The sequence below is a fragment of the Condylura cristata genome, unplaced genomic scaffold (genome assembly GCF_000260355.1).
Source record: "Condylura cristata isolate star-nosed mole 26May11 unplaced genomic scaffold, ConCri1.0 scaffold00008, whole genome shotgun sequence".
Lineage (NCBI taxonomy): Eukaryota > Metazoa > Chordata > Mammalia > Eulipotyphla > Talpidae > Condylura > Condylura cristata.
This window is the reverse complement of record NW_004567109.1, coordinates 18,347,427-18,373,633: the sequence shown is the minus strand read 5'-3', so window position 1 is coordinate 18,373,633 and position 26,207 is coordinate 18,347,427. Positions and strand designations below refer to the sequence as shown.

The 26,207-nt window shown below is 35.7% G+C and overlaps 1 protein-coding gene across 1 annotated transcript in view; it reads right to left on the bottom strand.

The window, feature by feature from the left end:
• AGO3 (argonaute RISC catalytic component 3) overlaps nucleotides 1–26,207 on the bottom strand; it is an 84,434-nt gene that overhangs the window by 44,644 nt on the left and 13,583 nt on the right. Inside the window, exons 2-5 of the mRNA XM_004678792.2 lie at nucleotides 25,712–25,883; nucleotides 14,235–14,355; nucleotides 8,554–8,762; nucleotides 6,391–6,527 (exon numbers count right to left, since the gene is read on the bottom strand). Coding sequence (XP_004678849.1) covers nucleotides 6,391–6,527; nucleotides 8,554–8,762; nucleotides 14,235–14,355; nucleotides 25,712–25,883 — 639 coding nt within the window. The remainder of the gene's footprint in view (nucleotides 1–6,390; nucleotides 6,528–8,553; nucleotides 8,763–14,234; nucleotides 14,356–25,711; nucleotides 25,884–26,207) is intronic.

Sequence of the window (26,207 nt, the reverse complement as noted above, 5' to 3'; positions counted from 1 at the left end):
AACTGGCTTCTCAGATTAGTTTTTTCTCCTCTATCTATTCTCCACACTGCTGCCAGAGGACTCTTTCTGGAAAACAAATATGATCATGTCACTATCCTTCTTAAAAATCTCTGATATCTCCCTACCTACAGGGTAGAGGTAAATTCATTTTTATTAATTCCTATTTTTAACTCATATTTCCTTCCATTTTCTTTACATTTAATTTTCTGTTTTATTGAGATGAATGCTTAGGTCATTCTTTTCTTCTTGCCTAATAAATATTTTAATAGATAATAAAACGTAATAAATAAAGTTTTACATTCTCTTTATATATTGCTTTAGTTAATCACACCAAGTCTAATATTTTCTCTGTTACCTTTGGATTCAAAATGGTCTACATTTCCTCTGTGATGTCTTTGCCCAATGGGTTATTTAAAATTTATTTTTTCATAATATCTAAAGAAAGATTTTAAGCTCTAGTAGGGAAACAGAAGCAATTTAGTTACATATTTTAGTTACATATTTTTCCCCTAGAACTCATATAAAACAGCAACAAAGGCAGGAAAAAAAAAAACCCTACATTTTCAGTAAATCTAGAAGACAATAAAAATCTGAAAATGTCAAATTAAGTAACTATGTTCCAAAGTAATTGTGACTAGTAGAATCTATGCAAGAAGCCATATCTGAACATGCCAGAAAGACACCCTCAGAAAGAGAAGGTTCCTATCCTAGTGGGAACTGCAAATACACAACTGAGATTAAATGAGGGAATCTCAGAAGAAAGTAGCAAAAGGAGGTGTAAGTGTTAGGACAGTGAGTGCAGTATGACTTGGAAGTGACAGGCCTCAGATTGGGCAATCTTTCTAAAATTAAGGAATGCGCTTTTCTTCTGTAATTTCAAACTTGTAGAAAAGTAAAATGGAGAGTACAAAGAACTTTTGATTACCCTCTCACAAATTCTCTGACTGTTACCACATCAGGCAAGCACTTTAATAGGAGCTCTATTCCTTGGTAGGAGAAATAGTAAGGATATGGTGAAATGTATGGTTGGCTGTTCATACCTCCTATATATGTAGAACAACTGAGAGCAAAGAAAATGTTGCCATATTTTGATAGCAGAATCTATCGAAACAACAGAAGACAGAGGCACTGAGTAGAGAAACCTGGAAAATTACTTGGCTCCTAACTTTCTGCGTGCTCCATCCCTCCCATTCCAGTCTGAATAGGTGGTGTGGGAAAATGCATCTCACTCAAACAGTAACAGCAAAAAGTGGTAAGTGTGCAAAGAAACCATTAAAAATACAAAGCCCAACTACATCCCTAACAAAGAAAATACTCCACAGATAAAATTATACCACCACTTTTTAACATGAATTCAAAACTTCTTAATGCTGCTATGAAGAAATTTTAAAAATACAGGGAAGAAAGAGCCAGTTACCAGGAGGATGTTCGCAGAACTAATGAAAAGAAATGGAAAAAAATATAAGTTAAAAAAATTCAAGATTGAAGACTAAAATTACAATGAGCACATGATAAAGCATATACCACAGACAGCATAGAAAGGAGCAAATTCTTTAGTAGGATAGGAATTCTCTAAAATAAAACAAAAGATAAAAAAAAAGACTTGTACCTACACTTTCAAAGTGAATCCCATGTTTTAAATAAAACAGATCAAAAAGGGGCAACACTGAGAACAAATTTAGAAAAATTACTGGAGAAAATATTTCTAGCAATTACACACACACACAAATAAAATCAAGAGAAAGTCAAACTGACACCATACTTCTCTACTCAGAAGGCAGTGAAAAATACCTTAAAGGTACTCAAGGAAGAGTCAATAATTTTATGTAGAGCCAAGTAGAATTCCAGGAATAAAGTTACAGCAAATGGTTTTCTAAATTCAAACTCAAATCTTATTAATATGATCTGTTCTTGAAGAAACATTTCAGACAAACTAAAAGCATGAGAGTGGAAAAATTTCAGCCAAAAAAACTGTAGTTAGTATCAAACATTTCACTGATAAAAATAAACTGACACATACTTGACAAAATGAAATGTAGCTGTTACTGGCTCTAATATTTTAAGAATAATAATACAGAAAATAAATGAATGATAGGACTATAAAATGTAAAAAGTAGTGTAACTCACTCATTGTACCTCACAGTAATGGGAGTCAAAATTAAAAGTCAAGAAGTAAAAATTTAAAGAGTAAAATTATAAAGAACAATAAAATGATGCCATATTGACTAATACTAGTAGAGGAGAGGGAAGAAAGGAAGGGTAAGGATAAAGTTAATATAATTGTTATTCATTACGGAAAACAAAAGTTACTGCTTTAAAAGAGAAAAAGATGAACATTATACAAAGCAAAGTTAGTGGGGGAAGAGAAAACTTTCCTAATACCAGACAATTACTTAAAAACACAGGAAACAGGTCATGAAGTAAAATTATTAAAAGCTCATTTAATCAGAAAAAATTACATAAATTACTTGACAAAACTAAGACCACACATATGTTCTTCCTATCTGGCTTAACTCACTCGTTAACAATAAAAAGCTTTAGATTGACCCACAAAACAAAATCATTCTATGAGGTCACTGATATGTACCTATGATTTAGAAATTACCAAAAAAATGAAATGAAAAAAATTGATGGATAGGTTATGGTTCACAAGAATATGAATTGTAATCCTATTATTAAAAAATTCAGACTTCTGAGCCAAAAGAATAGTCATTTTACCACTGGAAAGGGTATGCTTTACAATGAAGAAAAGACAGGTATATGTACCTGCTTTCTACCATAAAGTACTAACAATAAGAAAGCAGAAATTATAGAAAGTATAAGGAGAAATAGCAATATAAATAATAAAAGGAAATTTAAAATTTACTCTCTCCCAGTATCAGTAAGCAAAATATATATGGAAGTAAGTGCACAAAACTATATGATCAAAAAGGTAGCTCTGAAATAAAAATGGATTGAATTAAAAAAAAAAAAAGCTACCGTTACTATAGAATATACCTTATTTTCAAACAGCTATTGAACTTTTACAAAGTATCACAAAAGTGACAATATTTTAGGCACAAAGACCCTCAATTTTAAAAATAGAAATACAAACAACATTCTTGAATTAACAACACAACTGCTGACAAATTAACAGCACAATCAGAAAACAAAAAGATCTTTAATATGATAACTAAGAAATATCTCAAACAATGTTTGGTCAATAGGGAAAATGCCAATTAATTTTTTGGAGACCTAGAAGACAATATAAACTTAGAAATCTCTCAAACAATGTTTGGTTAATAGGGAAAATGCCAATTTTAATTTTTTGGAGATCTAGAAGACAGTATAATTAGAAGCTTTGGAATATAGCCAAGCAGTGATAAGGAAAAAATCCATTGTTTTTATCAATAAAAAAGAAAGAAGGAAAAAAACCTAAATTAACAAGAAAAGTTGAGGAAGAAATTTATAAAACTAAAAGCTAAAATTAAGAAGTCAGAAGACAGAAATCAAAGAACTAAAAGGTGTGTGTGTATCGAAAGTCCTTTTGTTGGGGGAAAAAAATCAGTTATTAAATTACCACCTCTTCTAATCAAAACTAAAAAAACAAAAACACTAATACATAAAGTAAGGAATAGGAAAAGAACACAGTACAGACAATTACAAAAAATATTTAAACTACTTAGTAAAGTTCCACATAAATGTAGAAAAAATACCTTTCTACTCAGATATAATCTAACAAAATGGAACCAAGAGTGCCTAAACTGACTTATTTTCACAAAATAAATTAAATAAGTTTAAAAAGAGCACCCACCAAAACATGATATATACACATACCACAAGATTTTATAGGGGAAAGCTATTAAACCTTAAGAGCTAGTAATTTCAATACTATTTCAAAAATCGTTGCACTTTTTAGAAAATGGAAAACTTCTATATTTTAATGAAATATATCAATACAAAAGCTTGTAAAAGGCTGCAAGCCATATCAATCTTATTTCTGCATTTTGATCAAAAAAGTAAACTATTAGCAAACAGAATTCAGTATCACATTAAAACAATCTAGTAATGCATTTCTGGTTCAAAATTTCCTTAAGAGAAATGTTACATCATCAGCATCCTAGATGCTAAAGACAACTGATAATATTCACCACCTACTTTTGATTAAAAGTACTTAATAAAAAAGGAATCAACACATATTCCTACCCATTCTTATACATATGTATGCATCATACTCAATGCTGAAACATATAGAAGCATTTCTTCTGAAATAAGGAAAAAATGTCCACTAGTCAGTATAACCTGAGTAAGAAAAAATTTAGAGGTCTAAAAATCCAGGTGACAAAAACTACCATTATTTTAGCTGATAGGACTGTAATCTAGAAACTTCAAGAAAATCACCACTATAAATGGAATTCAGTAGAGAGAAAAATATATAGAAAAATCAAAAGCTCTCGTGTATATAACTATCAAAATTACAAATACATGTGCCCTGGCCCATCATTCTCACCTCCAGGAATCCATCCTAAAAATACGTCTACATATACACAGAAGAAATAATGTCCTAAAACAGCTTTAGAATGTAGTTAAAAGGACTTCTGAAAATACATCCTTTCTCAATGACATAGTCCCACAATGGCAGTTGCACGTGAAAAACATAAGGGAACTATGTACTGATTTGGAAATACCGAGGGAGTCTTGCAGCAATGGTTGATTCCACATAGGGTAGAAACATTCTGATTGGCTAGAAAGCAACAATTTATCAAAGACTGAATAATTACTAATAGAACATTATGGTTTTCCACCAAAGAATTCTATCTAATGCATGGAATAGAATTAGAAAAATTACTTATTGGTAATCCTTAGTGAAATAAATGATTTGCCTAACAATCATCAATGACTGGAACATTAGTTAACTGAAGGTGGATGGGGAAATTTATAGTTGACAGATCAGGTCTATAGAACTCTGAACCATAGATCAATCTTAGTATCACTAAAGCTGGAACAAGATACTATATGCCTCTTGGCACAATATGAAGCATCATGATGTCTTAGAATCAGATGAATCAAGCTTCTAGGGTTTACTTTTATTATCAGGATATAGAGGAAATAAGGCAATAACATCAAAGGAAAACAAAAGACAAATCCAAGCTTTTATAATGTTACACAGGACAAGTGACAGAGTTTCTGCAACAAGTATGTAGTTAAAAGTATGTAATTCTAAATGGCATTAAAGAAGGTAGAAAAAGAGGAAATCTTAAACAAGGGGAAGTAAATGAGGCAATTAGACTTAAAAAAGGCATAACAGCCAAATGTGATGTGTGGTTCTTGTTTGGATCCTGATTAGAACAAACTGAGTATAAAAGGACGTATTGAAGACAATCTGGGAAACATGGTTATGTAACAGGGCATTAGTGGCTCCATATAAATACTTACTTAAAGTTTTCTTTAAGTAATACCTTGTAGCTGCCTAAGAAAACATCCATATTTTCATAGGTACTTACTAAAGTAGCAGAGGCAAAATAATGTTGTCTGAGATTTGACTTGAAAATACTACAGATGAAGAAAAAAAAATGTAGATAGTAAAGGAAGAAAAGTCTGACTAGTTGGATAGTGACTTAATGTGTGGTTTACCATATACTCTTGCTACCTATATATGCGCTCACATTTTAGTCATTTAAAAACAAACAAACAAAAAAATCCCGAAACAGAGCCCTTCCTGGTGGTGGTACAACAGGTAAAAGTGCAGCACTGTAAAGCTATCCAGGGATCACAACTGTGATCCCTGGCCAGAGGAGTGACCCACATGGCGCAGCAGACCTCTCCTGTCTCACTTGCTGCCAGCCCCCCAGCAATGTATCTCAGTTGATCTGCCTGTTCTGCTCCCCCCTGCCCCCCGCCGTTTGTTTCTGGTGACTCTGCTCACTCTCCGCATCTCTGGCGTGTACCTCAGTTCTTGTGTGCATAAAATAAAATAAATCTTTAAAAAACAAACAACAAAACACAAAGAACCCAAAACCAGTAAAATGAGACTGAAACTAGCAGCCACATTAAGCATCAATGAGACAGAATGCCTGGGGTTATCAAAAGACTTATTGTTCTTGAAAACATATTATTTAGAGTTAAGGGAAAAGAGTGAGTTAAAACTGAAGATTACGCAGATGATCATCTCAAAATTCTGAGATCTTATATTTGTTTTCATGTGCTTATTAACATTCCAGGACATGCTGTGTATAAAGGTTTTCTAACTGAAATGTAGTAAAAATATAAAGGCTTTTTCCAGTTTGTCTTAACAAATGTCCAAATACTATTTCAAGACCCTACTACATATAATTGTATACAAAATGGACACACACACAAATCATATAAAAATCAAGTCCCCAATACAGAATATGGCTTTAGTTCCCTTACCATCAATATTAAGCATCATTTTCCACATGGCAGGCCGAACAGATTGATGGAATCCAAACCATACTTCCCTGCCCCCTCCCAGAGGGTGGTCATATCCTTCCGGAGCTGAGAAAAAGGAACGCCCCACAGGCGTATATCTAAAAAATTGAAATGGCATGTTCAATCCTTTCCTTCCCATATAAGTATTTAAAGCTGCAGAACAGGTTATTCTAGAGCACATAAACTTAATTTATCATAATGATGCTTATTATTATGAACATATGATACTAAACATTTTCCAAATGTGAGAAAGCAAAAAAGCTGCCATTTTAAATGAGGAAACAAAACAAACCATTAGCATCCTTTACTGAAACTCTTTATCTTTAAAAGTGTGTTAGTTTGAGCAAGAATAAGAATGATTTAAAAGATTTTCTTAAAAAAAACTTAAATAATTTTAACCTTAGAAAATGTTATGAGTAAATATTGATCAAAAGGCTATATTAAAAAATGTGTTTTCAACATTAAAAATATGATCTCACACACTTAAAATAAAAAAACAATGATCACACACACACACACACACACACACACAGGTGGTGACTGAACAACACGAAGTTAGAGACACTGACCCTCACAGAGTCAAAAATTCATATAACTTTTCACTCTTCAAAAATTTAACCACTAATACCTTGCTGTTGATGAGAAGCCTTACCAATAACATAAAGGTGATTAACACACATTTTGTATGTTATATGTATTATACTGTATTCCTACAATAAAATAAGCTAGAAAAACAGAAAATGTTAATTAAACCACAAGGAAGATAGTATACATTTACAATACTATACTGTATTTACTGATAACATAGGTCTATGTTTTCTGTCTACAGACCCCTTATATAAGCTGTGGTACATATCAAGTGATTCAGATTTTTTGGTAGGGCCATGATTCTTATCTGTTTCATGGGTAGACTTTTAGCATCACTTAGTAGCCATTAGTATGGGTCCCATGGTCTTACTAGAAAGTATATGGTATTGTGCTAATAAACACAATGGAAAACCACACTTTTTACTGTGATACATGATTTCCTGGAGAGATGAACTGCTCATGAAGAGAGGACCAGCATCAGCACACCATTTTAAGTAGAAACTCACAACACTAAAGTGCACTGCAAGAGCAACAGGAACTGGCTATGAAATTATTACATTAGTAGAGTATGTGCCACACTTAGTTTTATGCAGTTATGATTTAATATTACATCTTTATGTTTGTTTACATTTCTTTTGACTGAATGGTGCTGTGTGTGTTCTCTGTTTAAGTTTTGATAAAGCTTACCTTTTTAGAAAAGATTTATGTATATCTTATAATAGTAACACTATTGTTTACATCTGATCTTTTTTATGCATTCAAGACATACCTTAGTTTTTCCTAATGCTTTTTGATATTTCTAGGCTGCAATCATTTGTAAATTTTTATTTACAAATTGCCATAAATTTAAAAAACACTTTCCAATATATTTATTGGAACAACAAACGATAATAAACCCTGAATATAAGTGGACCCACATAGTTCAAGCCCTTATTGCTTAAGATTCAACTGTATACATACATACAATTGAAATGCTAATATGAATATGAGTAGCAATTTCTAAAAAAAAAGAAAAAATGAGTAGCAATTTCAACCCAATATGATAATAATGTATAATTAAATTACCTTTAAAACAAGGTGATTTAACTATAGGACTATACCTGAAAATACATCAGCTCCTCAAGATTTATAGCTCCTTATTTTTCAAGGAAGCAAAATAAGTCTATGGTAGTAGAATACAGGTGAGTGGGTAGAAGGTGCACCATGGTGGTAATCCCTGATGAATACATCCCAGTATCACCTCAATTTGAAATAATTAAAAAACAACAACAACAACTTATAGCTCCTTAGAGAAAGGTCTAAACAGTTTTCATTCGATTAGCTATGTGAATGATGTGCCATTACTTCCAAAAGTCAGAGAAATTTCTGTAATTTAGTTTCATCAATGAACTTGTGTGCATGCTATTTTCCAACTGAAATAAACAAAATATACAACATCTGAAGATTAACAAAGGAGGCCTGCACAACTCACTCATGGGAGGAAAGACTTCACACTTAAAATCTAAAGAGGAAAAAAAAATAGCCAGAAGCACCCACTTCATGGAGGGCAGATGTCGTAGCACCACATCAACAGCATGGACAGGATTAGTGCTGATTGGTTTGTCTAACTCCAGTGGCTCAGGCAAGGTCCGTCCTGTCAGTACTTCATGGAGTAGGTGCCAACTCACCCGAGAGACAAATTTGATTGACACCTTGAAAGGTCGATCTTTTCCACCTTCCCCAGGTAAAGTAACATCTAAATCTACCTGTTGATGAGAACAGAGTCAATCAGTAAAGGCTGAAGAGTGAATATAATTAATTTTCAGTTTAACTTATAAAACTGCATAAGAGATAAAAGGGAAATATGAAAAACCAATAGACAAAAATTTAAATGTTATTTATGACAGCTATTTTTGTCAATGCCAAATACTGGAAACTACTATCTAAATGCCCAAGCATTTAGGCAGCTAGAACCAAAACAGTGAGTAAGATTTCTTGGATTAGCTATGGAACAACTTCCAACTATACGGCTAAATGAAATTTCAATAAATTATAGAAGATTACAAGTAGCTAGCCATCTTTTGTGCAAGAAAGAAAGGAAAAGTGGGAAAACAGTCATATATCTTATTTTTGCAAAAAGAAACATTGGAAGCATGAACCAGGAACAAAGAAACAGATGCAACAGACTGAAAGAAAATAAAGAGGAAGGACCAACAATTACAAGAATACTTTCAGGTATTGCTTTGATTCTTGGAAATTAAATAAAGTTCTGCATATTAAAAAATTATAATAAAATCAACAAAGATGAAAGAACTAAATATAAACAAAATCAAATGAAACAAAATGCATTCAAATGAGTAACAATAATCATACCAAAAGGAAGGCGGGGGGTGGGGTGGGGTGGGGAGAACTAATAACCTTAGTCTACTGAGAGCGTATATTGTGAATTGGGGATATGGAGGAAGAGTGGGTGGAAAAAACTACACACAAAATAAAACCTGAAACTCTTATTACTAGGCTTGATTTCTATAGTGGCAGGAGGTAGTAATTCAGAAACTACATGCACTATAGGACTAAAATTAGTGTAAGTAGTGATGTTTTGGGGAGCAAAGAACTAAGAGAAGGAAGATACAATATGCATTGGTGGGAGTAAAAGAATCCTGTAGTGATAGTCTGAAACTGGAAGAAATTTGTCTGAACTTAGGAGTTCCAGGTTTATTATCTAAAATGTACTAATTACAATTTATTGTATATATGCTTTATTCATTTATTTACATATTTCTATTTTCTACTTTGATCCAGTGAAAGGGTTTGGAAGCACATATTCTCTAGGAGCATTAAGTACATCCAGTACCCAGATTTTGGTTTTAAAACTGCATTTTCCAACTAAAAGAAATCATTGCTCGGCCCTCCCTGGTGGCGCAGCGGGTTAAAACACTGCACTGAGAAGCTAGAGCCACTTCCGCATGAGTTCGATCCCTGCCTGCCCCGGAGGTGACCACATGGCGTGGCAGACCTCTCCTGACCCGCCCGCTGCTCCCCTCAGCAGTGTGCTGTCGATCTGCCTGTTCTGCTCCCCACTCTATCTCTGGTGAAGCCTCTCACTGCCCCTGAGCCTCTGGCCTGTACCCCAGTTCTGTATGCATAAATAAATAACTAAAAATTTTAAAAAAAAGAAAAAAAATCATTGCTCTTTGAGCAATATTTAAGTGCAGACACAGCATGTAAAATATAAGATGACCTCCAGAACATCCTGTTGTGCAAGAAAGTAAGAAAACAAGAGAATAAAAAGAAAGATGTGTGCCATGTCAAAAGGACACAGAAACCAACTAAAAGGGTCAAATTTGAGATAATTTATACAGCCAACTAGGTAAGGATAAATAAATGGAGAATAAAATATTCTCCTTAAAGTAGAATACCAACTAATAAGTGTAGAAGTAATGACATTCTTAGAAAATCATTACTACTGGGTCATCCCTGGAGGTGCAGTGGGTTAAAGCACAACACTACAAAGCTAGCTACTGCTGACACTTCAGCATGAGTTCAATTCCCAGCCAGGGAGGTCACCCATATGGCATGGCAGACCTCTCCTGTCTCGCCCACTACTCCCCTCAGCAGTTACTTTGTCAATCTGCCTATTCTGCTCCCCATTCTGTCTCCTCTTACCACCCCTGCACCTCTGGCTGGTCCCCCAGTTCTATATGCATAAATAAATAAAATCTTTTAAAAAATCATTATGACAAAGTAGTAATCTTTCTAAGATGTGAAAAAGATAACTTAAAAGTATCTCATTATTGAGATATAAATTAAAACCACAATGAGATACCACCTCACACCAATGAGAATGGTACATCTTAAAACAACTAGCAACAACAAATGTTGGCAAGGATGTAGAGAAAAAGAAACTCTCCTGCACTGCTGGTGGGAATGCAAATGAGTACAACCATTATTGAAAACTGTTTGGAGGTTCCTCAAACTGCTAAACATGGAGCTTCCATATGAGCCAGCCATCCCACTCCTAGGTATCTACCCAAAAGACACAAAAACACTGATTCAAAAAGATACCTGCACTCCCATGTTTAGTGCTGCTTTATTTACAACTGGAAAGACATGGAAACAGCCCAAATGTCCAAAAGTAGATGACTGGATTAAAAAGATGTGGTACACATACACAATGGACTATTACTCAGCAACAACAACAAAAAATAAATAAACAAACACATGCCTTTTGCAGCAACATGGATGGAGCTGGAAAAGATCATGCCTAGTGAAATAAGCCAAAAAGAAGAGGAAAAATACCAGATGGTTTCACTCATAGCAGGAGTGTAATGGACTAGGCTAGAAAATAATAATAATAACAATGAACAGCTATAGACCAGAGACATTTTATGGGGGTGGAGTGGGGAATAGGCTCAAAAACAGAAGGGGGAGGGAAATGCGCTGGACTATGGTGATGGCACACAGGCGATTTGGTGATGGGAGGCCCACGGGGATTCCAACTGAGACGGAAAAATGCACAAAATGATGTAAACATAAACTATTACATAAATTACATATGTATCTCCCTTATCAAAATTAAAAATGGTATATCAAGAGGCATAATCAACAAAGAGAAAAGGTAGCCCACAGAATGTAAGAAATATCTGCAAATCAGGTATCTGATAAGTATGTATAAAAAATTCCTACAACTCAACATGAAATAAAGCAGTTAAAAATGGGCAAGGAATTGGAATACACATTTCTCCAAGTAAGCTGTACAGTGGTACAGTGGCACATAAGCACATGAGCAGATGATCAGCATCACTAATTTTTAGGGAAAACAAACCAAAACTATAGAGATGTCACCTCATACACATTATGATAACTATACTCATAAAAACAACAAAAAACAGTAAATGCTGGCAAGGGTGTGGAGAACTTAGAAAACTTGTACACTGTTGGTGGACATATAAAATGGGGTAGTCACTGAGGAAACAGTAAGACGGTTTTCTCAAAAAATTAAACACAGAATTATCACATATACAATCTAGTAACTCCACTTCTGGATATATACACATAAGAACTGAAAGCAGGGACTAAATTATTTTACATATTACACTCATATTCATAACAGCATTATTGCAATAGCATTAAAAGAATACTAAATCAAAAAGCTGTGTTGATTTACAAACATAAAATGGAATATCACAGAAGGAAATTTTGATGTATACTACAACATGGATGAACTCTGAGGACATTATGCTACGTGAAAAAAGCCTAAAAGAAAGACAGTATGATTTCACTTGTTTGTGACTAAGAGTGGTCAAAGTCACAGAGACAGAAAGCAGAATGCTAGTTGCCAGTGGCTGACTGAGGTGGGAGGGAGAGGGAGTTAGTGTTTAATGAGTACAGAGTTTCAGTTTTAAGGTAAAAGAGTTACAGGAATAGGTAATAACTGTGCATGTACTTTACTGACTGAACTACTCCTTAAAAATGGATTCAGACAGTACTTTTTTTTTTTTAAAGATTTATTTATTTGTGCATACAGAACTGGGGTACAGGCCAGAGGCTCAGGGGCGGTGAGAGGCTTCACCAGAGACAGAGTGGGGAGCAGAACAGGCAGATCGACGAAGTACACTGCTGAGGGGAGCAGCGGGTGGGTCAGGAGAGGTCTGCCATGCCATGTGGTCACCTCCGGGGCAGGCGGGAATGGAACTCATGCGGAAGCGGCTTTAGATTATCAGTGCTGTGCTTTAACCCGCTGCGCCACTAGGGAGGGCCCAAACAGTACTTTTTAAAAATAGTTTATTTATTTTAGATTTATTTATTTACGCATATAGAACTTGGGTACAAGCCAGAGATGCAGAGGTGGTGAGAGACTTCACTAGAGACAGAGTGGGGCACAGAACAGGCAGATTGTCGAAGTATACTGCTGAGGGGAGCAACAGGCGGGTCAGGAAACGTCTGCCACACCATGTGGATCACCTCCAGGATGGGGATAGAACTTGGGGATAGAACTCTCACTGAAGTGGCTGTGGTTTGTTTGCAGTACTGTGTCCCAACCCCTTTTGCCACCAGGGAGGGCCCTCAGACAGTAAATTTTCTATGTATTTTCAATCAATTTAAAAAATTTCCCCACAGGAGCAAAGAGAAAAAGAGTAACTGCTTGGGAGAAATTTGGCAGGTACCAACTGAATCAAGTGAGGAAAGTTAGCAGTGCCATTAGTGGAACAAAAACGTATTATGTGTCTCCTGATATGATACACTGATAAGGGAAGAACACTTGTGTAACATTCACCCCAAAAATTTGTAATCAGAATTTGATCACCACATAAATCCAGAAAGAAGGATATTCTATAAAATAACTTGCCTATTATCTTTAACCATATTAATGTGATGAAAGAAAGGGGGGGAGAGGGCTGGGGATGGAGAACTGTTTCATAATGAAAAAGACTAAAGAGACATGATATTTAAACATAATCATGGTCCCTTCCTAGTGGCTCAATGAGTCAGGATGCAGCACTGCAAGCTAGCCACCGCCACTTCAGTGCAAGTTCAATCCCCAGCCCTCGAGGTGATCCACATGAAGCAGCAGACCTCTCCTGACTCGCCTGTTGCTCCCCTCAGCAGTGTAGTTCAGTGATCTGCCTGTTCTGCTCCTCACTCTGTCTCTGGTGAATCCTCTTATAGCCTCTGCACCTCTGGCCTGTACCCCCATTTCTTCATATCTAAATAAATCCTTAACAATTTATTTAAAATAAAATATACATAACCATGGATCTGGAATTAGATTCATACTAGAGGGAAAAAATGCTAAAAGACACTTGGGGAAAAATGACAAAATGTATACAAACTTTTATTCCCTAGTCTTACATTTTTTTATTGAAGTTAACATTGGTTTATAACTATAACCTACTCTTCTTGATGGTAACAGAAAAATAATATGCCTGTGTATCTTTCTCTCTCTCTGTCTCTCCCCTCCTTGCTCCACACGTACATATGTTAAGTTGTATCTACAGAGATAAAAAGAGCACAAGAGAAAATGCTATAACAAATGTGCTATATATTAAGGACATGGGTGCATCTGGGTAAAGGGTACATGTAAATTCTCTAAATAATTTTGTAAGTTTGAAATTATTTCAAAATAAAAGCTCAAAAACATATATACATATGAATTGTAATGAAACAAAATGGTAAGTACATTTATCAAGAAGAAGTTGCAAAAATACAACTTTTTAATAAAGAAATGCACATCTTACCCCAGTAGTTGCTACAGGAAGTGGATTGGCTGTGTAAAGGCTTCTTTTTCCATCATAAACTGGTCTACGGTCTCCAAATATAGTAACTTTAAAATGCTGAACCATTGAGTCAACCACCTCCCTAAAAAGGGGAAAGAAATACATTCGCATAACTCTCTACACAATAAAGTACAAATATTTTAATTAAAGTAATTTTCTGCAATATTTAAAGCTGTCTACGTTCTCAAGGATAATAATACATGATTAAGGATTTAGCTTTCAGAGTCATGGCTTAGGATATCAAAGAGACTGTTGTAAGTGATAATATGAATTGCACAAAAGACAGAATAAATTCAGTGAATTACTTAATCATTCAAGATGACAGTTGACCTGCAAAATAATATTTTTTTTTTAAAAGATTTATTTATTCATACAGAACTGGGGTACAGGCCAGAGGCTCAGGAGCTATGAGAGGCTTCACCAGAGACAGAGTGGGGAGCAGAACAGGCAGATCTACAAAGTACACTGCTGAGGGGAGCAGCGGGCGGGTCAGGAGAGGTCTGCCACGCCATGTGGTCACCTCCGGGGCAGGCGGGATCGAACTCATGCGGAAGTAGCTTTAGCTTCTCAGTGCTGTGCTTTAACCCGCTGCGCCACCAGGGAGGGCCAAAATAATATTTTTAGAAATTGATCCAAAGTCCCTTTCACCATCTCTAGCAATATTTTAGTCACCTTTATTGATGAGTTTGATACTTTTTTCTCTGCTCCAATAGCACCTAAGGCATAAATCTATTGGAATATTTACCCTTTTGTGTTATATACTTTGCTTCTACAGGCTACAGTTTGAGAGCAATAATTACACCTGCACCTTGTCCTACCCTGCCCTGCCCTCCCCACCTTTGTACCCTATTCTATCATTGTAACACTATATAGTCAGTCACGATAAAATAATTCATTTTTATCTGACTTTAAAAAAAATTATTATAATAGTTTATTTTTACATCATTTTGTGCCTTTTTCCATCTCAGCTGTAATCCCTGTGACTTCCCGTCACCAATTCACTCGTGTGCTGACAAACATTTTTACCCTTCACATTTATGTGGGAAAACATTTATGATGTACTTTTGAAATATATTAGCCTATTAAGAGAAAATGCCAGACATCCACAAATTAAACTTTGTAGAAACACAAAATACATTTATAAAAGTAGAAAGATATCTAGAAGGATATGTACCTGATACAGTAGTTACCTCTGAAGAGATAAGTGGTAAAAGATTACACTTACACAATATTAAAAAAATTTAGTGCAAATTTAATAGAATAAAAAACTTTCAATTTTAGCCTATTAAGTAGATTGAGAGGAAAAAGAGAAAAAAAGGTGTTCTCAGGACCTTCCCTGGTGTACAAAGGGTTAAAGCACAGCACTACAAAGGTAGCTGCAGCCACCTCAGCACAAGGATCCTCAGCCAGGGAGATGACCCACATGGCACAACAGACCTCTCCTGGCTTGCCTGCTGTTCCCCATCAGCATTGTACTTCCTCAATCGACCTGTTCTGCTTCCTATTCTGTCTCTGGTGAATCCTCTTACCGTCCCTGTACCTCTGGCCTGTACCCCAGTTCTGTATGCATAAATAAATAAATCTTTTAAAAAGAGATATCAATAATAAAAAAACTAGCTGTTTGGTAAGAAACTCTCAGATGATAAATACTTGGGAAACATCACTAGTGGGGTAAAAACAAAGTGTACTTTATCAGAAAGTTCACCAGGCAGGCATGTGAAACTACAGAAAAAATTCTCTTAAAATAGTAATTTATTAGTAATCTATAGCAGCAAAGGTACTCACTATCTTATAAAGAAAGTTGAACTAGCAAAATGTCAATCTGAGAAACCTTTAAAATGTAGTAACATAAATACTGGAGAAGAAATAAGTAGGCATGAGTTTTTAATCCCACTCTGAAAAGTTGTTATGAAAGTTACTTGGTTTCACTATAAAAATAGGATAATAGTGTTAGGGCTATTGTAGGGAACAAATGAGATATTAATGAAAAGAGTTTGTTTTTTTTGGAGGAGGAGCAAATATGTATGATTCTATTTTTTTTTTAAAGATTTATTTATTTGTGCATACAGAACTGGGGTACAGGCCAGAGGCTCAGGGGTGGCGAGAGGCTTCACCAGAGACAGAGTGGGGAGCAGAACAGGCAGATCTACGAAGTACACTGCTAAGGGGAGCAGCGGGCGAGTCAGGAGAGGTCTGCTGCGCCATGAGGTCACCTCCGGGGCAGGCAGGAATCGAACTCATGCAGAAGTGGTTTCAGATTCTTAGTGCTGTGCTTTAACCCGCTGCACCACCAGGGAGGGCCTGTATGATTCTATTTTTATTAAAAAGTTTAAGCATGGTTATCTCAAAAGTATACTTCCAAGAATTATACTGAACAACTGGATATATTGTAACACATTAAATACAGTAATATCAAATATAGTAAATTAATACAAACAATGAGCTTTTTTTCTATAATAATGAGGGGTGGACCTTTTAATCTGTTGAAATGTAGAAAATGGAACACAATATTTAAATGTATATTATTAAGCCAGTTTTTTAGCTTATACAAAATTACAATAATCAAAACACAAAATATTTTAGCTCTAAAGCAGTACTTAGGAAAGCAATGTGGGAAGAAAATCAGAGTAAATTGGAAAAAGTGTCTAACCAATTTTTAGTTGCCTTCTTTTACTAATAATTTTAGTTTGAAGAGGGAAGAATTCTCACAGAGTATATATACCATGATGCATTTTTGCAGGACAGAATTTAAAAATCTTTAATAGTATCTGGTAATTGCCATAAAAATGGATCTGAGTACATTAAGTCTTATAAAGAGCTACAATCTATATTCTGATTTACTTCAACCACCCTTCTCACATTCTGGTATCAAGTCTTTTTAATTCATCATGCTCTGGTACAGACTATAATGTAAAATTTAAGAGTGATTTCAACTAGTTCTACTTTACTGCGTGATTCATATAGCAGAAGAATGGCAGGAGAGGGAAACTTGAATGTAAAAACTTGGGTTGGGCCTCCCTGGTGGACGAAATGTTATGGTTTGGCACTATCACCCTATGGCCTGAATTTGATCTCCAGCCAGGTAGCTAACCCACAACTGGTGCAGCAGACCTCTTCTGTCCAGCTTGCTGCTCCTCTCAGCAATGTATTTCAGTAGATAAACCTGTTCTGTTCCCTACTCCTTTTCTGGTTAATTCTCTCAGTCTCCCCCTCCCCCTACCCACATACTTCTGGCCTATACCCCATTTCCTCTATTCAAAATAAATAAATTTTTAAAAATTTGCTGTTAATTGGTACAATAAGCTCATAGAGATACTCCTTTACTTCATTTTCACGCATCTCTCAATTCTTTGCACTTAAAAGGCAGGATAAGAAATATTCTGTTCTAGAGAAGACATGAAATGATAACCCCCAAAATGATGTTCATATTAGTTTAGTTTACTGCTATAATTAATCTTTCACTATAGTACAGACAAAAAGATCAGCAAGATATAAAAAGCTGAATTACCCAGAGGTTTATAAAAACCACCTAAAACACCTCAGCAATCCCCCTGTGTATCCTTCCAACTTATCTTCTTAACTGTAGTAAAAAATAAAAGGTAGCTAGCTAATGATTACTTCTGCATCAAGAAAAAGTTGCAAAGATAAAGTAGAGAAGAAAGGGTTATACTTTCAATAAAATTTATTTTTCCTAGTGTAAAATCTGAAGTATACCAGCACATTTTACTATAAATTATCCTTGTAGTTATTTCACATAGGTGCAAACTCTTATATTATATAACCTAGTATGGTTATATAAAATTGAGTGGAGTAAACAGTCCTAGTACTCACAGATAATTGACAGATTATTTTAGACTAAGAAATTTGTAACTCCATCTGGTTTACACTAACAACTCTCTTCTACAGTACAGCATTTCTCCCTTAGGCCACCACTGACTTCTTAGAGACAGGGTCTCTTTTCAACCTTAATGCTCTTGCCTTCTTTTAGCAATGCCACTGTGGTTAATCCTTTGTTCCTTGAAAAATAACTGATCTCAGCCTTACCTTCTCTGAAACAGCTTAGACTATGTCCTTGTGTTCTTATCTTTCTATCTTTAAGGATCAATACTGACAAACCTGACACATTATTATCCTCAGAACTCTATTCTCAGTTCCTTTTTCTTAACTTTACACGATTTCCCTAGCTTTTTACTACCATCTATATACTGACAGTTCTCAAAATCTTAATTTCCACCTTGACATATTTCCTGAGCTCTAAGCACTTAACTCCAACAAGCTATTGGACTCTACTTGATGTTTCTTATACAATCCAACCACCAAATATCCAAAATAGAAGATAAAAAAATGTTTAAAGGCTCTTATTACTTAAGGCAATTTACAGATTCAATGCAATACTATCAAAATTCCGTTGACAATCAAGGAAACAGAACAATTATAGAATTTGTATGAACCAGAGAAGATCATGAATAATCAAAGCAATCCTGAAAAAAAAGAAAGATGGAGGCATCCATTTGACTTCAAACTATACTACATAAGATAGTGGTCAAAACAGTACAGCATTGGGACAAAACTAGACATACAGACCAACGGCATAGACTAGAAAGCCCAGAAATCCGTAATATAAGGATAGTTAATCTTTGCCAAAGAAGCCATAACCATATAATGCAGAAAAAGGAAATTTTCTTCAACAAATGGTATTGGCAAACTTGGACAGTCACATGCAAAAGTATTCAACTAGGTCATTAGTTAATTTACTATGCACATATTTGTTTATAAAATTATCTTTGAATTTCAAATATACTGTAGGATTATTAGCAAAATGATTAATTTCTGGGCCCTCCCTTGTGGCGCAGCGAGTTAAAGCACAGCACTGAGAATCTAAAGCCACTTCCGCATGAGTTTGATCCCCACCTGCTCGGGAGGTGACCACATGGTGTGGCAGACCTCTCCTGACCCGCCCACTGCTCCCCTCAGCAGTGTACTTGTCAATCTGCCTGTTTTGCTCCCCACTCTGTCTATGGTGAAGCCTTTCGCCGCCCCTGAGCCTCTGGCCTGTACCCCAGTTCTGTATGCACAAATAAATAAATCTTTAAAAAAAAAGATTAATTTCTACCAAGTAACTTAGATTCTTCTTCAAAAATTATTGAGATTTTAAAGATGGATTTTTTTTTAAAGATTTATTTATTTATTCATACAGAACTGGGGTACAGGCCAGAGGCTCAGGGGTGGTGAGAGGCTTCACCAGAGACAGAGTGGGGAGCAGAACAGGCAGATCTACGAAGTACACTGCTGAGGGAAGCAGCGGGCGGGTCAGGAGAGGTCTGGCTCGCCATGTGGTCTCCTCCGGGGCAGGCGGCAGGCGGGAATCGAACTCATGCGGAAGTGGCTTCAGATTCTCAGTGCTGTGCTTTAACCCGCTGCGCCACCAGGGAGGGCCAAATTATTGAGATTTTAAATAATAACTGTTAGTCTTCTTACCTTTCAAGTGATTAATATGAAACATAAAACTTGCTTATTAGCTGACATTTTTTTTTTTGTACAGTATAGTTTCCCCAAGATAGCTAAGCATTTAAAACTAACACTGATTTCAGTGGCAGTAATTTCTTGTATATGTCCTCTAAGGCATTTATTTTTTGGACTTGCTTCTTCCCTCTACCTTTATCTCCTATTTAGTCTTTAGCAACAAATAATGTAGACTCAAGAAGTATGTAAACTTTTGGATTGAATTTTTTTCATTCAGCATAATTTTCTGGTGATTCATCCAGGTTGCTTTATGTCAGTTTCTTGGTATGAAATTATCAGTTTAACCATTCACCCTTGAAGAACATCTGGACTGCTTCCAGTTTTTGGCTATTACAAATAAAGTAGCTATAAACTTTAAATACAGGTTTTGGTGGATTTAAGTCTTCATTTCTCTGGGATAGATGCCCAAAAGTACAATCTCTGAGTTGCAAACAGTAGTTGCATGCTTAGTTTTTATAGTTTTTAAAATAAATGCCAAATTGTTTTCCAAAGTGGTGGTACTACTTTTCATTTCTACTGGTAATGTGTAAGTGGACCAGTTTTTCTGCATTCCTGCCAATATTTAGTGTGGACACTCTTTTTTTCAGAAATAATGATTGGTGTATAGTGATTTTAGTTTTTTTTTTTAAAAAAAGACTTATTTATGCATATAGAATTGGGATACAGGCCAAAGGTACACAGGGTGAGAGGATTCAACAGAGACAGAGTGAGCAGCAGAAAAGGCAGCTGTACCGAAATACAATACTGAGAGGAGCAACAGACGAATCAGGAGAGGTCTGCCATGCCTTGTAGGTCACCTCTCTGGCCCGGAATTGAACTTGTACTACAGTGGCTGTGAATAGCTTCACTGTGCTGTGCTTTTACTCGATGGGTCAACAGGGAGGGCTCAATTTTAGATTTTAGTCCCCTGCTAAAGTCTAACAATGTTGAACATCTTGTCATGTGCTTTCTTTCTTTTTTTTTTTTTTTGCAAACTGGATTTTAGAGCATATATATGATATATCATATATGGTATATATGATATATTGGACTTTGTGTTGTTTAAAAAAACTGCATGAGTAAAGATAGGTAATTGGTATATAATACAGAAATCTCCATAATTCACTTAATATGAAGTGCTACTGACTTTTTTCAAGTTGAGGAAAACTGACAGTTAACTGTATGGTATATGAATCTGATATCAAAAGTTATTTTAAAATAAAAAAGTTTGTCACTCTTTTGGCATAATACTCAATTATTACACTATGAAAATGATATTCCTAGAAACAGTAGACTTCTATCAAATACTCTGATCCTAGATTTTCACTTCAAAGACAAAATAGCATCAACATTTATTTTTTCTTCTAAAATTCAATCTATAGTATATTATAATACCCATATGCAATATACAAATACCTAGCAATATGGATTAATCATAATGTAATATTAACTGTAATTATAATAGTATCACTATTAATGTGTCATTTACAAAAGCAAACTGAAACCCCTCCAAATTTAAATAAACCTACTACCAACTATTTAGACATTTATTAAAATCTATATTCATGTTTAAAACAATCTTATAGTTACAATCTTACTGTATAATTTCTCCCATGTAGCTTTCATTATTTAATGATTTTTAATAAATACATAAGAACTTACTCAAGATTCAGTTAATATATTGTAATAGTTGGACAAACTAGAATAAAATCTCATTACAGAATTTATACTTTATATCACAATATTTCTAAAAATATTTGATACTTATTAAAACCATTCACTTATAAAAGAAAAAAACTAATAACATCTAAAATCTACTTAACAAACAGGCTTTTAGTCACTGAAGATATTTAATAAAAATCATTGAGTAGGAAAAAAAAAAAGGAAAGAAACACATACACACTGGGTGAAGAAAGGACCAAAAAAAGTAATAGATAGAAACTCTAAAGTAGACGAATTGACTCATAAAATGATTCACAAGCATTTCCTGGATATCTTATCCAAAAAACTCTTCTGACTAAAGTGGAAATTTGTTTGGCTACAATATGTCATTCTACTATTATGATTAATGCCATACTGACAAATATTTTGAACATGTGGCATATGAGCAACAGAAACCTTGTATATGTTGATTTAAATACTAAAAAACTTAAGTCATTTAGGAGCCTCCCTTGTGGCACAACAGGATAAACACTAGGAAGCTATCCCGTAGCCACTGCAAAATGAGTTCCATCCCTGGCCAGGGAGGTGACTCACATGTGTGGCAGACCTCTCCTGACTTGCCCTCTGCTCCCCTCAGCAGTGTGTTTCAGTACATCTGCCTGTTCTGCTCCCCACTCTGTCTACAGTGAACCCTCTCACTCCCCCCACACCTCTGGCCTGTACCCCAGTTCTTGTATACACAAATAAATAAATCTTTAAAAAAAATTTAGAAGAGAATCACAATGACTTCATAGAAGGAAACAAACTTTTTTTAAAAAGATTTATTTATTTATACAGAACTGGGGTACAGGCCTGAGATGCGGAGGGTGAGAGGATTCACCAGAGAGAGTGGGGAGCAGAACAGGCAGATGGATGAAGTACACTGCTGAGGGGAGCAGCGGGCGGCGGGTCAGGAGAGGTCTGCCACGCTATGTGGATCTCCTCTGGGGCCGGTGGGAATTGAACTCATGTGGAAGTGGCTTAAGCTTCTTAGTGCAGTGCTTTAACCCGCTGCGCCACCAGGCAGGGCAGGAAACAATAAAACTTTTACTAGTAATACTTAGTAAGAAACAAAATATTTTGTTGTCCATTCTGAACATGCTAAAATTAGCTAGTACCAACTGCTACATTTTGACCTATGACTGTTGATTCTTGAAAAGGAGTTGTGAGGTTCTATTTAGGGCCTTCTAATTTGCAGACTTTCAGGTGTTCAAGTGTAGGAACTGAATCAATTTCAGTAGGCTACAATCAATTTTAGCTGACTAGTTATGTAGCAATAAAGCAAACAGTGAAAACAATAATCCCTTAGCACTCACCCCCTTTCCTGCTCCCCCCAAAAGGAGGAGGAGCAAATTTACTAAACAATATTAAGTAATTTTGTTCTTTTTTGCCTAATTACTGTCACTATTCCAATCCCTCATAATGCATCTGGAAACTTCAACAGACAACTCGTTAAGCCATAAACCTACAGCCCCCATCATTCCCTCAGTCCTGTTATTTTCATCACCTAATTCTCCTATTCAATAAATAACCTGTTACATTTCTCTGCCATATATTGCCAAATTTTGGGGTGATTCTTTTAGGCAACGCATGGTGGAGAGGTCATATTGAGTTTGAAAACACCAGCTTTAGATATTTTATCAATTTAGAGATTTACTTAGATTAATAAGTGCTTTTATAAAATATAAACACTACAAGAATGGTCAGGATTATCCTTTATTAAAATTACATATTAACACTCCACTTTCATCAAAAAGGAAATGGGAATTTGAGAGTACAAAACTAGATGGTTTGGTTCCCTAAGTGGCTTGCAGATAGACAGACAAGAGCCTAAGTCAAAGACTAGTCTACAGATTCTAGGAGAGAAGGGCAGAGCAATGGAAATCTGATCTAGGCATACAACTCTATACCAGTTTACTTTCCAGTCTCTTGCCATCAAACCCACCCAGTCTTGCTTATTAACATTTCATGCATTCTACTGAGTATTTTAAAAAAATACTCTGGGGTGTACCTCAGAGGTGTGGGGAGTGGGATGAGGACTCACCAGAAACAGAACAGGGACCAGAACAGACAGATTTGCCAAAATACACTGCAAACAGGAGCAGTGGGTGAGATAAGAGGTCTACTGCACCATATGTGGGTCAGCTCCCTGGCTGGGGATTGAATTCAGGCCACAGAGGTGATAGTGCTAAGACTTAACCTCTAAACCAAAAGAAGGCCCTCTCTACTGAGTATAAGGTGTTAACCTTTGATCTAACATCACAGCTACAAAACCTCTTCCTTTTCATGAAGAGGCTATAGTGGGAGAAAAAGGGGAAACAACAATCATAAGTCACTAAAAATATTGTAAACATAAATCAAATACAAGGTCATAGAAAATTGAACTACTATGCAAAAGGCTTATCTTTTACAGACAGGCAAAGCAGAGAGGATGTTCTAAGTAAGAGCTGCAGAATATAGAAAAGGGCATAAGTTAGAGTCAAACTAAGAAGGATATGCTATGCTAAATTTGGGTTGTTAAATTGTAGGCAGTGGGGAGTTAATTACATTTAAAGTAGGGGAATGTCATAATCAATCAAATTACTTCTTTATTTTTTAAAAAAGATTTATTTATTTATACATACAGAACTGGGGTAGAGGCCAGAGGTACAGGGGCGGTGAGAGGATTCACCAGAGACAGAACAGGGAGCAAAACAGGCAGATCTACGAAGTACACTGCTGAGGGGAGAGAGAGAAACAGGAGAGGTCTGTGGGTCACTTCCTAGCCATGTGGGTCACTTCCCCGCCTGGGATCGAACTTATGCTAAAGCAGATACAGCTTTCACAGTGCTGTGCTTCAACTCCCTGACGCTAGGCAGGGCCCCAAATTACTTCTCTAAAGGTTAACTGTCAGATGTCTAACCATAATTCTCTAAAAGGTTAACTGTCAGATGTCTAACCTAAAAAAGGGAGACTAGCCGGAGGGAGGGGGAGAGAGAAGGGGAGGGGGAAGAAGAGGGAGGGAAGGATCTAGGGAGGTCAATAAAGAGAGCATTACAATAGTCTAGATAGCAGCAAAGGTCTGAACTCAAGGTGGTAGCAGTATGGATGGAGAGAGAACAGATTAGAGGCCAGTTTCTGAAACTGAAGTTAATAGGAGAAACTGGTAACCAACTGATAACCAATAGAAGGAAAAAGAAATGGAAGGTCTGGTAATTTAGATGCAGAAAAAAAGAATACTGTAGTATAAGCTTAATTTGAAGAGAGAAACTGAGATAATGAGTAGTTTTGACTTAGGTCTCAAGCACTGTAGGAAAATTTAGGTGTCAGTCTGGAGTTCAGGAAGAAGTGGAGGATACAGCAAGATTAGGAATCATAGGGCCTCCCTGGTGATGGAAGGGGTTAAGACAAAGTACTATGAAGCTATCAGCAATCATTAAAGCACAAATTTGATCCTTGACCAGGGTGGAGACCCACAGCAGAACACTCCTGACCAGACTGCTGCTCCCCTCAGGAGGAGTTACTCCATAACTCCTTTCATGAGCTCAGAAAGAACACATATTACAATAGATATAACATTCATGTAATGGGTTTCTATTTTTCACAAAGTTTCTCCAGAGAGAGATTTATACAAAATCTCTCTTTATGTCACATCTTTTCTACTAAAGTAATTACAAAATCTCAATAGACAGAACCAACATGTCTTAAATGGAAGTTCTTAATAATACTTACTGAATAAAAAAAAGGTTGAGGTATATGATAGTACAAAACAATAAGCTAAGTTGATTATCAGTTTTTTAAATGTTTATTTTAAAATCTCCTTAATGATATATATCATCTCATAAAATTCTTTTGTGATTATTATGTAATTATTATACCTGATGTTTTACCTAAACCACAGTCATATATGACATATAGACAGAAATACAGACAGATAGATAGGACCTATTATCTTACAGATAGGTAATTATCTAATAACCTTTTATATGTTCAGTGTCATTTCAAGAGCATATAAAAATGACTTGGAACTTTGTTATCACAGAGAAAACGTGTTCGTGTTACAATGGAGTGATTTCAAAGCCTGTTTGCAAGTTTTCCCCCTCATCAAACTTCTGAACAACTAAAAAAAATTATCTTGTAGCTTTGGTCAACTGTTACATGTTATCACTGATATTCAGATATACTAGATAAACATAATTACTAAAGCAAAGGCAAGTACCAACAGCAAAGGATCTCTGTGACTTTATGGTCCTTACCTGTTTACTCTCCTAGGACACTTGTCTGGTTTAATATCTACCTCATAGAGGTAGACATCAATCTTTGGAATTTCAACTTGAAAACAGTTAGCCAGCAATTTAATGGGTTTGCCCATAGTGCCATAGCCAGGTCTTCTGGGCACCATGAGTAGGGGCTGGGCCCCAACAGGTCCTGCCAGAGAGAGAATAAAAAGAGACGCATGTTACAAGCTGCATTTGATAATCGTATCATTCAGAGAATTAGGATTTTAAATACAGTTGATAGTGGTTAAAGCCCAGTGCTGAAAAACCTCCATCATCCTAACACATCAATTTCTTTCACCCATTAAAATACACAAACAAAACTGGGTACCTCTGGAAAATTGTCTTTGGAATGAGTAGGAAGAAGGGAGAAAAACGACACAAACCCAGGTGAGCACAAGCACATAAGATCCAAAGAGTGTAAGACCAACAGCTAAGTAAAAAGGAGCAACAAAGAGAACACAAAATCAATTAT